We start from the raw sequence: 13,989 nt of genomic DNA, 5'->3' as shown, positions 1-13,989 counted from the left end.
GGGTCATTCTCACCAAAATCTGGGATAGAGGCTGAAACATTGATATAGTCTGAATATCCCAGACTCCCTGCTCGGGAGGATAGGCCCGAAACTGCAGTGTGTCCAGAATAGCTCTGATGAACGGGAGCATCTCAGAGGGATTCAGGTGTGACTTCGGCACGCTGAGAGTGAATCCCAGCAAATGCAGGAGGTCAGCTGTAGTCTGGAGGTGGGAGACAACAGCCTGGGGCGAGCCTGCCTTCAACAGCCAGTCATTGAGATAGGGCAAGACTGAAACCCCTAATCTGTGCAGATGAGCTGCAACCACCGCCATCACTTTCGTGAACATCCGAGGGGCACTGCTAAGGCCAATGGGGAGCACGGTGAACTGAAAATGCTGTGGTCTATCATGAACTTCAGATATCATCTGTGGGCTGGCAGGACGGGGATGTGAAAATAGGCGTCCTGCAAGTCCAGGGCCACCATCAAGTCAGCAGTGTCGAGGGCAGACAGGACCTGAGCCAAGGTTAGCATTTTGAACTTCTCCTTCCGGAGGAAGCGGTTAAGGGCCCTGAGGTCTAGGATAGGACGCAGGCCTTTGTCCTTCGTGAGCACCAGAAAGTAGAGAGTAGCAACCATGATCTACTTTTGGCAAAGCTGAGACTTCCTGGCGGAGAAGCACCAAATGACATGCGATCGAAAGACGGTGGCATGGAGGGAGGGATAGTCTTGAAGGGGAGGGGGTACCCCCCTCGGACTATCTCCAAAAACCCACCTATCCGACATGATGTTTTGCCAGTGGGAAAGCTGATGGTGACTCCTGGCCTCTGGTGGCCCCGAAAGGTCAGATTAGGAAGGTTTGGAGGCCGCCTGCAGGGGGGGAGGGGCTAGGAAGGGGGTGTGGAAGAGAGAAGGGTGGACTGGCCCGCCCGCTAGCTCCCAGAGCCACGTCCCTGGGTCCCACGTCCGCGGCAATGCAGAGACTGAGCAGCTTGCGTGTACCGGAGGCTGGACTAGGCCGGACGTTGTGGGGTGCCCCTTCCGTAGCCACGAAAAAAACGGAGAATGGTACGACGCGGCGAGGCCCAAGGATCTGGCCGTAGCTCGAGAAGCCTTAAAATGCTCCAGCACGGAGTCTGTTTTGTCGCCAAAAAGGCGACTTCTATCAAAGGGCATGTCCAGCAAAGTTGACTGGACATCCCCCGAACAGCCAGACATCCTCAACCAGGGGTAGCGCCGGAGGGCTACTGACATGGCAATCGTTCTGCCTAGTGAGTCGGTGGTATCCAGTCTACATCTAATCGTAAATTTGGCTGCGTCTCTCTCATCTGCCACTGCCTCATGAGAACGGCACAGGCCTCTTCCGAGCACTGAGGCAGCACCTGCACAACCGTTTCCCAGATGGTATGGGAGTAATCGGCCCAAGGGGCACGTGGTATTCACGGACTGCATTGCCAAGCTGGAGGAAGAGAACATGCACTTCCCAAGACGATCCAGCTTCTTGGATTCCTTGTCTGGGGGAGCAGAAGGGAATGCACCCTTGGAGGACGAGGCTTGGACTACCAAGCTCTTGGTGGAAGGGTGTTGGGTGAGGAAAACTGGGTCACCAGGAGCCGGGCGTTGACGGTGGGCTATCGTCCGTTCCACAGGAGCCCCTGTGCTGGGCTTGGACCAGGTGCTCAGAAGGATGTCAGTGAGGGTTTCGTTGAACAGCAAAAGGGGTTCGAAGGAGGATGCCGTCAGTTGAAGCACCTCTGTCAGGAGATTAGTCCTGACCGCCACTGAAGGGTTCTCCAGGCCCAGGGCCTCAGCTGCCCTTCGCGCCACCAGAGCATATGAAGCTCCTTCCTCTGCAGCCATGGTGGGGGAGAAAGCATGCCGAGGTCTGAGGAAGTGTCCGGACCACTGGCGTCACCCAGGTCCTCTCTCCAGTCTGGCTCTTCAAGCTGGTTTGTTAAAGGGTCAGGTGACCGCCTCCCAATTCTCTTCACCAACTTCTGGCCTATAGGAAACACTAGGTAAGAAAAGGGGAACAAAAGTACCCTCCGGCATCTGATTCGACGTCGGCGGAAGTCGATCCGGCTCCGGTTCTATCACGGGGGTGAGGTTAGGGATGGCGTTGGTCAAGGGCATGACTGACGCCAGGGGTGTCATCACCAGGATCGGCACCAGGGAAGGTCAAGTAGGGTCAACCGGCGTCGATCCAGTTCCAGGCCTGGATCTTCGGGGGTGCTCAGGCACCTGGGCCAGACCTGCCGGTATCGAAGGCCCACGACCCCCAACCAGCTCTGCGGGGGCCATAGGTGCGCTGGCGGAGTCGAGCTGCCCAAAGATGGAGTGGAGGGCTTCGTAAAATGCACAAAGCTGGACAGGGGACCCTCCGGCTCCCGGAAACAGAGGGGTCGTGGAGTCGTTCCAGAATTAGGCACCAAAGCCAGAGCCTTTGAGTGACTACGCTCCAGGTCCCACGTCGAGTCAGCAGACCGAGGGGGAGAAGGTGAAGAGCACTAGTGCTTCTTCGCCTTCTTCTTGTGCTTCGACTTACCCGAAGACTTCGAGGACTTGGAGTGTGATGAGGTGTGGGGGCTTCGTGACAGGTCGAGACCTTCCTCTCGAGCGAGACCGGGAAAGACGCAGAACCGCCTGTGGGGCCCCCAAGAGCTTTCGGGACCACTCTCGCAAAGACTTTAGATTCATCGCCCGGCAGTCAGAGCACGACTTCGGATCGTGGCCGCGCTCCAGGCACCAGAGGCACACGAGGTGCAGGTCTGTCACAGACACCAGTCTGTGACAGGCGTCGCAGGGCTTGAAGCCGGTCCGACGATGGGCTATCCCTTTGCACCAGGAATCAAAGACTCAAAAAAGAGAAGCCGGCAAAAGTCAGAAAAAAACGTAGTCAAAAAGTGACTAAAAGGGTAAGCTCTCTCCGGATCTGCTGTAGGCTGGTGCGTAAAAAGAAAGAACTGACGTCAGTGCGCAGGGGCGGAATCTAAATAGGCACCGCAATGTCATCCCAGCGAACACAACGCCGAACGTAGAGTCGACTAACGCCACCTACTAACACGCAGGGGTACTGCTAAGAAACAATTCTCCAGATCCAGTCTGATGCCTGGGGGGCAATTCTAAGATAAGGAATCTATAACTAACTGCCTCTTTCAGAGAACAGCTTTTGTGAAAGCCTTTGTTTACATTTGTTGGAAGATTTAAGCCAGGACTACTGGCTTTATCAATGCTTGTTCAATGCTTAGGATCTGCTCTGTTAGTTGATGTGTGGGTTGATCACGCAGAGGAATCTTCTCCACAATGTTGGCGATGTTCTACAATAAGCACAGGTCAGGAGTCGCTCAAATGTTTCTCTTTCTCATGGCCTAAAGAACAACACATATCTTTGTGTATTTAAGGAAACGCCCACACAATCTAGACCATCAGCGTATGTAATGGGTCTTTTGTTTTTGTAATTTATCATGTTACAATATAGATGTCACTGTTTTTTTTCTTCTCATGGTGCCTTAGTCGAGAAGGTGGCCTTCCCAGTTTAGGATACACAACCAGTGGCGGCCTGTACTATTAGCAGGGAGGGGGTGGGTGGGGCACAAATGCACAGAAACATTCACTCACACTCAGTCACACATGCACGCAAACAGAGACATCCATTCACAACACTCACTACCATATATTCATGCACGCACAAACCAAACGTTTAAATGGAATTGAACTTGGCAATCCCGCAACAATACTCTATTTTCACTAATAATCGTAACTCTAGGGGCGGGGGTATTGCAATGGTAGCTAAATCTTGCTACCCCTGTACTTGGAAGATATTAGCTATAGATGGCTGTGAGAGTGCGCACTTTTGTGTTACTATTAATCATCACCTCACCTTTATTATTATTATTATTATTATGTTTCTTATATAGCGCCTGAATCGACCCCCGAAGGGGTATCTCCGCGCTTGCCTTGGGAACCCGTCCTGGCTTTTCCCTGTGAGATAGCCCCTACAGGGCATCCCCAAGGTGAAAGCCAGGCATCCCGCCGCGGGGGGCCGTTGTGGAGATTAAGCAAGCTTAATGCCCAGAGTTGCAGAGTGTGAACCCATGATTAGGTCAGGCACCGAAGCGAGAATTATCGAGTCCATGGACATTTGAGCTCAAGACCCTGCCGCGTCGGGAATTGAACCCTGGTCCCGGGTCGGACCTCTGCTTCAGGGTCTGCCTGCTCTAACCAGTGAGCCACACTTCTCCACTGCCTGCTCTAACCAGTGAGCCACACTTCTCCACCTTCTCTGGGCTTCTGATTTATAGACCCCCTGGTAATGATATAGCCTTTAGAAAGGCTCTTCCTGAAATAGTGAGCTCTCTCGCGATAGGTTCGGCTAATTTCACTGTTCTTGGTGATCTTAACCTCCATTTTGACCTCTGCCATACCCCTGTTATCAGCAGTACTCTTGCAGATCTTGAGGCGCTGCAGTTAAGTCAGATGGTCACCCTCCCTACGCACATAGGTGGTCATATCCTGGACCCCATTTTTACAAACCTGTCTGCGGCCAAGGTTCTGCCTCCCTCCCCGGTAGCCTGGTCAGACCATTTTTTGGTGGAATTGAACCTTGTGATTAGAAACCCTCCTTTCACAAACTTAGACATGTCTATCTTTAAACGTCCTTGGAAGAAACTTAAGCTCGAGGACTTCCATCGGGTACTCAGCGAATACCCACTTGTAAACAAGCGGAAAGAGATTGGCGAAAAACCTATGATGCTGAGAAAAAAATATTGTACCTCGAAAAAGTTAAAATATACCATAGAGCCATTTGCAGAGCTCGTGTGGCTTATTACTCCCTGGAGTTTAAACGCAGCCCTAACCCTGCAAAGCTGATTTTTAAAGTTCTTAAAGACCCGACGGCTAAAAGAGCTTCAGCAGTCGAGATATGCTCTGCATCCCACTGTGAGGAGCTCGCCACCTTTTTTTTGGAAAAGGTGCATACCATCTATCGCTCCTTTCCTAATATCACTCCTCAGTGTGAAGGACAGAGACTTTTCTCCACCCCTACTGCGGCTCTATCCACACTTCCGGGAATTTCGGAGGTCGAGTTCAATAGGCTGGCAGCTAAAGTTAAATCCGGGTCCCCTGCAGACCCGCGCAGTTCGGTGATTCCGCTGCTTTATGTTTCCCCCCTGTGCGCCAACTTATTAATCTCTCATTGTGTTCAGGGACTGTACCAACTAAGTGGAAACAAGCCTATGTCACCCCTATTCTGAAGAAACCCGCCATGGACCCCCTTAAATTGGAGAATTATCGTCCTATCTCTCTTCTCCCTTGGGTTGCCAAGGTTGCGGAGGCCCATGTCAATGGAATCCTGACTCAACATCTTCAGACCGCTAATATCTTGGATCCTTCCCAGAACGGTTTTCGAGCAGGTCACAGCACGGAGACTGCTCTCCTAGCGATGACGGAACATCTGCGTACCATGCTTGACTCCGGTCAAACTGCAGCACTGGTGTTACTCGACCTCAGTGCCGCGTTTGACACGGTCTCACATGTGATACTTCTACAGTGTCTGGGTGAGGCAGGTATCTCTGGCCCGGCACTTGACTGGTTTCGGTCTTTTTTAGCAGGTCGTTCATTTCGGGTCGCCACACCGCCTTTTGAATCTAAACCCTACTTCATCGAGCAGGGAGTTCCTCAGGGGTCGGCACTCAGCCCCACGCTGTTTAACCTGTATGTGCAACCGCTGGCTGCGGTCGCCAAACAGTGGGGCCTGACTATGGTTTCCTATGCGGACGACACGCAGTTGGCGGTTGCACTCAATGGGGACTCCGACTCTGAGGCCCCTAGGTTCAAGGAGGGCTTAACAGCAGTGGCGGGCTGGATGACGGCCAATTGTTTACAACTCAATGCTAAAAAGACGGAAGTCCTTATCATTGGTAAACAGTGCAATCTCTGGGGTGCTCAGTGGTGGCCCCCAGAGTTAGGTCCTGCTCCTATTCCGGCCCCCGAGGTTAAAAACCTGGGGGTCTGGTTAGATTCTGCCCTTAGCTTCTGTGGACATTCAAAAAAAGTGTCTGTCTGCTTTGGGGTCTTGCGGGGTCTTAGGCCAACTCTGACATTTTTTGATGCCCCTACTAGACAGTTGATAATCCAGGCCACCATACTCTCACGGCTCGATTATGTGAGTTCACTTTTGGTGGGGGCCAATAAGGCGGAAATTATCCGGATGCAGCGAGTACAGAACGCGGCGGCCAGAGCCTTGGTGGGTTTACCTAGGTTCTGCTCCGCGAAGGAAACTATTCAGAAACTTCACTGGCTGCCCATGGCTCAAAGGATTGAGTTTAAGACTTTATGCCTTTCCTTCAAGATCCTTAAACTGTCCTCCCCCCCGATCCTAGAACATCTTCTGACCCCTTAGGTTCCCTCTCGTTGTCTGAGGTCACTGGGCCAAAATCTAGCAGTAGTTCCACGGTTCAAACGCTGCAGAGCGGGAGGGCGTTCCTTCCGCTTTTTGGCGGCTAGGCTTTGGAACTCATTACCTGCTCATATTCGTGCCCTTGATGACCTGCTTATGTTCAGGAGGGCTATCAAAACGTATCTTTTTCCCTCTGGCTGTAATTTCACTACATAGGATATCATTTCCTTACTCTGCTTCTCCTCTTCTCTTTCTGCTCTTCTGTTTTATGTATTATTCATTCTGCCTGTCGGAGCGCCGGGACGCCCCTTTGCTGGGGCAGCTGCGCGCTATAACATAACATAACAATTATACTTACCTGCGATCTTAGGTCAGTCAAGGAGGAAAGGCAGCAGTCCCTCGCTAGCCACAGAGTGGGAAGTGACAAAGTGTCAGTAATTGACACTCAGCCCTGGGCACATCAGGGCTTAGAACTGAGGCTCTCAGGTTTGAGGCAATCAGTGACACTCCCCCTTGTCACGAGGAGGAGGGCCTCGAAGTGCTTTACCAGTCTGAATAGGTCATGCCTACAGGAGCTGTGACTTCTTCAGCCTAGCAAAGTTCAGCTCAGGCAGCCAGGAGCCTGCAAATTTAGCGCATTTCTAGCTCCTGGCTTCCTGACCTGACTTTTGCTCAGCCTGACAAACCTTCTTTATAGTGGCAAAAAGGTAAGGGGGTGAGGCCCTTCAACCCATTAGAATGGGCCGCGGCTGTACAAAACTCTTTTGCATAGAAGACAAATGGAGATTTGTGCACTTTGCATGTGCTAGCGAATGTTTATCTTTTCTCTCTAAACTGACCTCTGAACACGCCCCCTCCCCATCCGGTTTAATACACAGTCGGCAAGCAGTAGCTATCACAATCTCTACCATCCATGGCGTTTAGCCTTCGGAACGCATTCAATGTGACGATCGCACTCCACAAGGGCTAACCACAGACATACTAAATATCTCGGTCTGTGGGCATCTACTTCCCTTGACTACAGACCAGACACTTCATTTTCACCAAGAACTCTTGAAATAAGGATTATGCCTGCATCAATGATTTTAAGGCCACTGTGCACTGTCAAGCCATTCGGAATATCAGACGTTTATCTTTAATGTAATTGGCAACTTCAGTGTTAAAGTGACCGACTAAAACATCAGAGATATGTTTATCTTTACCGTGCTTGATGACAGGGGTGCGAAAGTCAAAGTTTCTATTAGACCATTGGGATGAAAGATGTTTATGTTTCTTGTAACTCAACACTCTTATCAGGAAGAATAGATTGTTGTCAATCAATGATGGAAAGTGAACTCATAGCGGTGCATAATAAGTGCAATATTAGTGAGACAGTAGAAAACATGAATGATTCATCCTTGCCCAAACAGAATGGAACAAACACATATAACATGATACATCTCTATCTACAATCAAACTGTGTGGTACTGCAGATGTTAACCAGTGAACTGCATATGAGACGGTCAGAACAGACCAATAAATTGTTGTCGGAAGATTAGAGGCAAAATATGACAGCTTTGTAGGGTAAGGAATTAACTTGCTCATGGTTAGCAATACTAATGTCCGAGGGCTTCATGTCGCTCAATATTTTATAAAATATTTTGACTACCAAATACTTTTACCTGTCAAGGATGTCAATGGTAAGACCGATTCACCATCTAAGCTGTTTGCTGTCTGGAGAAATCCATGTGGAGAAGGAACAAGTATAGTCGCACAATTAGTTACAGATAGTCTTTCTTTTTCTTCCATGCTGGGAGATACAAGTCCCTGGACAATCAAAAGATCAATGACAAAGTAAACGAAACTGTTCTATATGCTTAACATATTATAAACATTTTTAGTTTATGAGAAATAAACAATAATTAGCATTTAAGGATTTTTATGGTCATAACCTTGAAAGACCGTGCTTATCCTTTGAATTTACATCTTTGGTTACACCCTGCTAGCCATATCTTCAACATCTGTAGGCCTGCTACTCTTATATATAAGTTACGTTTAAAAACGTGAAAGGCTCAAATTTAAGGCTCGTCTATATTTAGAATAGTACACAACTTTAGTAATAAGAGGAATGAAAAAATAGTTACCTGTATACATTTTTACAGCATTATTATTTTTCACAGATTTACATTCTTGAATCATTCCCCTTTGTTGAGCTGGTAGTCCCGCAGTGATTACACAGTAGCAGTAAGGCCAAGTTCCCCATGGAAATTAACAGAAAGTATTTATTTAGTAGCCAACCCACCTTGTTAGAAAAGATCCAAAGTACAACCAGTGATGTGAAAGCAAAATGCAATTCACTCCACCAGAGGCCACTATACCCAAGATTTTCTATAGCACAAGTATGGAAGGAGATAAAATAGAGAACCCGTGATTAGTGAGAATGGAGGACCAAGCGTCAATCTATTCAAGATACCTGTGCTGGAGAACTGTAGTTACAGGTAGATAGCATTTGTCTTCTCTGTCACTGAATCACATGCTTAAATCACAACTGCAAGCGGTATTAAACTAGCAATATATGACATTCTACTCAAAATGTATGCCACATCAGTTGAAACTTATTCAACACTGAAGAAAAAAGAAGAAGGAATAGGCTTATTATCTTAGCGAAAAATATATTGAAAGACTGACTGGCTCACTGCTGAACCCCTAGATGCTTCTATATCCAGGAAGTGGTGTTTCACAAATGTGTGGCGACTCTGCCATGTCACCCCTCTGCCGGTGATGTACAGTGGAAAATCAGCATAATATGTCGCTATCGCACTCCTGGAAGGAGTCGACAAAGACGTTCTTAAGGAACAACAAGCTTTGAAATGGCGGTAGGTAATGGCGGGAGCGATTCATCTAGTTATCCTCCGTTTGGATATAGGATGCCATTTCTATGGCAGCAGGCCAAAAGACTGATCCAAATGTTTTTGTTCTATACAGGTAGAATTTCAAACACTGTCACACTTCTAGTGAGGGAAGGGTCATTTTAGCCACAGTTGTAGGATTCTGGAAAAATGGTTTACGGACAATTTATTCAACTGGAAATTTGCTTTCGGCAAGGCGCTGTAAGATGCTGGCTCGCTATTGATTGGGTGACAACCTGAGCCCCTTATGTACAAACGATAGATACACAATTTAGTGGAGTGGGCACCAGCTGTTGAGCAACACATGAAGCTCACCCGAAGGCATGACAAAGTTATAGATGGCGTAGTAATCTGCAGGAGGGGTGGAAGAGTTCTCTCATCAAACTATTGCATCCCCAAATAATAAACCTCCTTGAAGAGAGGTCTGAAGGGACCCACGGGATGAAACAGGTGGGGGAAGGTGGAGGTGGGAATTGCAATGTACTGATGATGCATGTTATATGGTTGAAAACATTTCACTTAAAACACTACAACAAACATGTAAATCTGTTGGCACCTTTGGGATTAATTTTGCGTTTGTTTGCAGAATTACCTCATCCTTTTGGAAACGCAGATATCGCTCCTTAAAGGTAAAAGCTTGGATGTCACTCACACTATTTGAAGGCTAAAAATATTACTATTTTACAGGTAATGTATTTAATGTCTGCACTCTGTATCAGTTCATATGGTGGTTTCATCAGCTGTGCATACTATTGCCTGGAGCCGTAGAGGAGGGAATGCTCTGAAACGTCCTTTAATTAACTGTTTAATGAATCTAGTGGCCAATAAGAAAGTGGCATCCAAAAAGCACTGACATCTTGATATCATTACCAAAAAACCTTATTGAAGGTATGCTTAACATCAGATGTAGATAAATGTAAGAGGTAGATGGGCATCTGATGTGCTTCCGAAGTTACAGGATGTAAACTTTTGATGGGGCACTAAAGACCTCTGGCTTAAAGATTCTATAAGGGAACATCCAATCTGACTAGAGATACATATCGGATGCATCAGTTGTCATTATTAAAGGAGCCGAGTCTGGTTGAAAAGGTAAGTCCATCCTCATGTTGGATGATATTTTCCACCATTCTCCAGTAGCAGATTTGTATCCAATCTTCAAATGATCTGGACACATGAAGCCACTGAGCATCCAATCCTTTTTGCAATTCTAGCATTTTGAGCTTTCATTGAGAGATAATAGAATGCATGATGACATTATTCCTTGTGATAATTTGAAAGCGCGGGCAGTTACTATTCTCAGCCCTTGGATTCATTTTCTGTTAAAGTGATGCTTCCCTACATCTTCTCTGGGATAGCCCACAGGGACTAAATGCCAATTGCAGGTTTTAGGTTGACATTTTAGTATCCTGGATGTAAGACCTGAGGTTTGAAAAAGGGAGACATACATGTATTTTTTTCAAACATGTTTTATTCTACGACGCCTACATTTGTTGACGACTTTGATATGAAACAACTTGTCCTTGATAAGCCCTTCATCTAAGCATAGATTTGAAGTCATTTTGCCTCAGAAAGGCTGCTACTTGGGCCATACACTTTGTAAAGATTTTTGGAACGGAGGCCGAAGGACAACAATTTGAATTGATAATTCCACCTACCTACTTTGAACTGCAGATATCTGTGGTGCTTTTGTTAAATTGAGATATGGAAAGAAATGTGGTGTAATGTGGTGTAAATTCAGCAGTCAAGTACTCGGCAATTTGGAGCAGCTGGAATATTTCCAGCAGAATGACTATGATGAATGATTGTTTCCACAAATGCTTGTCGAGCTGCTTCAGATCCAAAATGGGTGGCAACTCTTGACTTTTCTTGGACAAGAACAAGATCTGGTGTAAAATCCTGAAATTCACTGAGATATGAGGACAGGCTCCAACACCTTTTTGGCAATCATAATGATGCATTGTTTTTTTGCTCTGCAGTGGGTTACAATCTTTGTATACATGCCAGTGTATGTCCATAATACACTAGATCTAGTGCCCACTTTTCAAAGTAATATCTGCCCATTGATGAACAAATAGAAATTCTTCCTCCTCCAAGGACTGACAAAGTAAGACAAATGATAGTAATACCCTGAGGCACGTCAATATCTTGGCAGCATCTCCTGTTTGGACTGATTCCCCACTTCTAATGTAGGACTGCTGTTGCCATGGGAGAATGATGCTAAACATTCCTGGGATGGGTAACTGGCCTGTCAAAATAAGCAGTCTATTACAGCCGAAACCTTTGTGGCTGATATCCTCCTCTGTAATATGCCATTCATCTGCTCTTACTCCTTGAAACAAAACTTGCCTTCTGTATTGTGCTATCCTGAGATTGGCCAGGATCCACGTTGGACTTCATCGACTTTAAGATGTTGTTAATAACATGATGCCCAAAGGACGTATGTAGTATACAGTGTTGGAACCCAGAGGGAAAAGATTTCGAATTCAACCAACCTTGGAGCCTCAAAACCACTGCTACCACCCTCTGTGGGAAAACTAGTGGAAGCCACATTCATAGCCCTAACTACCATTGCTTCTGGTGCTTTTTCATCTTCTTGCAGTAAAGCCGCTGCCTCCTCTGGCATCAGATCAATACATGGAGCCAGGTCTCCCACATCTGCCTGTCAAAGGACCTTAGTATTGATAGGTCATTAGCAGCTTTAATGGTGTTAACTGCTAGTGTAAGTACTCTTTTTTTCCAAAACTGTCCCTTTTTCCATTCCTCTATATGAGGAGGAGCCAGCATCACCACTCAGTTGGCAGCAGGATGTCCAGTGAGGTGGACTGGGGTGTGGTCTGGTGCCCTACATTTTTTGCCCAGATGAAATACTATGGCACAGAGAGACACGGGGCCTTTTATAGAGTAGACAATATGATTTGGCTTAATTGATCTCCTGGGAGTTTCTTTGAAGTCAAATGGAAATTAATCTGTTACTGTGATAGGTAGCTGCAATCTTTTCAAATTTCCCTCTGCCAGTGAGTGGAACAGGGCAATATCATCCGGTGGAGAATCAGCATGGGGTGGAGTTGGTTCTGAAGAAGTGGATTCAATGCAGGTACCCACTCATCTGAATGAACTTGAGGGTTCTGTAATGGTTCTACTTCATCCTTCTGATTTTCTGATGTCCACTGAAGGCACTGGAATCACAATAGTTTTGTCTGGCGTTGTAGATCTGGAACGGAAGTCTGAAGTGCTGGAGTATAGGCCATTTTATCTTACTCTTTGGGTACCTTTGGCTGAGATACAGGATGTAAAAGAGGGTGTGAGGAAGGTGGAAACCTTGCTTAATAAACAGACATCATCTTCTGAAGTTCATCTTTAAGGCTTACAGAAATTCTCAGCATGGGTGGATTGCGATATTGTAGTACATCCTAAAATGGAGGATGGGTGTGTCCATAGTCCCAGTGAGTCTTTTTTTGTCGCCTTTTTAATAGCAGTTGGGTTGGTCCTCTTCTACTCCAACTTGCTTGTACTGTTCTTCTTCCCCATCCTGATATTGTTTTTAATTGAGTTAGGCTAGTAGGGGTACAAAAGAAACCTCATTCCAAGATTCTCCTGCTATGTCAAACCGTTCTTATGTAGGCAAAGTGTCAACTTGCTTGGATACGTGTCTTGTGGCTTGTCGCTACGTCGCTGGTTCAGTGGTAGATTTCATGTACTACCCAAAATAAGCAATCAATGGGACTACCGTTGATGCTAAAGACATAGTTATCGTCAAGGAATCAGTCATCTACAGTGCGTCGCTAACAAGTGGTGTCGAAAGTTGGTCACAGACTACAGTTTCAAGGTCGACGGTGATGCAGCGATGACAGACTTATGTCCTCAAAAGAGAGTTGCAGATACCATTAGAGGAGATGGTAATCCTCAACAAAAATTTAGATTTCTTTTTTACTTTTAAACAACTAGTGCCTCAGAAGATGCTTTGCTTGGCCTTGCTGCAATTTTTGATGGTGTTTCTCTGCAGTTCTCCAAATGATGAGGGCAACTGTTTGCCCTGTCTGACTGCAGCCCTCCAAGTGTCTTTTAAGGGTTTTGTTTGGGTCAGATGTAATCTCCTCACCAGAGGATGAATGTTCTGATTTTGTCCTCTGCAGCACCTTGAGCAGGCCACCTTTTCATTCATTGATTGTTTTGGTCAAAAAGGTGCAATAAACTTTGTAATACTGGGGTCTTGTGATTCAGATGGATACAATTTATGCAATCTTTTTTTTTTTTTTTTTTTTTTTTTTGAAAAACCTTTATTGATGTTTCAATCATTTACACGTATGGGCCTACAACCCCCCGGGGCTGGCCGCTAAGTAAGCAGGATAATAAAAGCAAATGTCAACACAGGCGGCACCTCGGAGAGCAAAGTCTTCAATCCAATATAGTCCGGCCAATGAGCCGCGCAGGTAGGACACCAGGAGAGAAAGGGTTTTTCATTTTATGATAAGACAAAACAGTAGGATCAGGTGCCAAACAATTTCCCAACAGCGAGAAGGGGCAAGGATAAGAGACGTAAACAATAAGCAGCAATACATTGAAACAATGGCGCAGGCGCGAAAAAGTACGGATGTGGAGAAATATCAAAAATAATTGCGCCTGCAGGTCCCCGTACCTAAAGCCCAGCGAACCCCCCGGAAACTGTGGCACACATGAAGAGCAAACGATTCACAATCAGGGTAGTGTATCGCACTGATCCCAGAA

At 46.6% G+C, this 13,989-nt stretch overlaps 1 protein-coding gene across 5 annotated transcripts in view; it reads right to left on the bottom strand.

The window, feature by feature from the left end:
- The window catches only part of DMTF1 (cyclin D binding myb like transcription factor 1), a 514,121-nt gene that overhangs the window by 41,971 nt on the left and 458,161 nt on the right, over positions 1-13,989 (bottom strand). For all 5 annotated transcript variants that reach the window (XM_085652911.1, XM_085652914.1, XM_085652913.1 and 2 more), the window contains one exon: positions 8,038-8,182. In XM_085652911.1, the coding sequence (XP_085509037.1) occupies positions 8,038-8,182 (145 nt within the window). The remainder of the gene's footprint in view (positions 1-8,037; positions 8,183-13,989) is intronic.

The sequence above is a fragment of the Triturus cristatus genome, chromosome 4_1 (genome assembly GCF_964204655.1).
Source record: "Triturus cristatus chromosome 4_1, aTriCri1.1, whole genome shotgun sequence".
NCBI classification, from domain to species: domain Eukaryota; kingdom Metazoa; phylum Chordata; class Amphibia; order Caudata; family Salamandridae; genus Triturus; species Triturus cristatus.
Note: the sequence above shows the minus strand (reverse complement) of the source record. Positions and strands in the feature narration are given on the sequence as shown.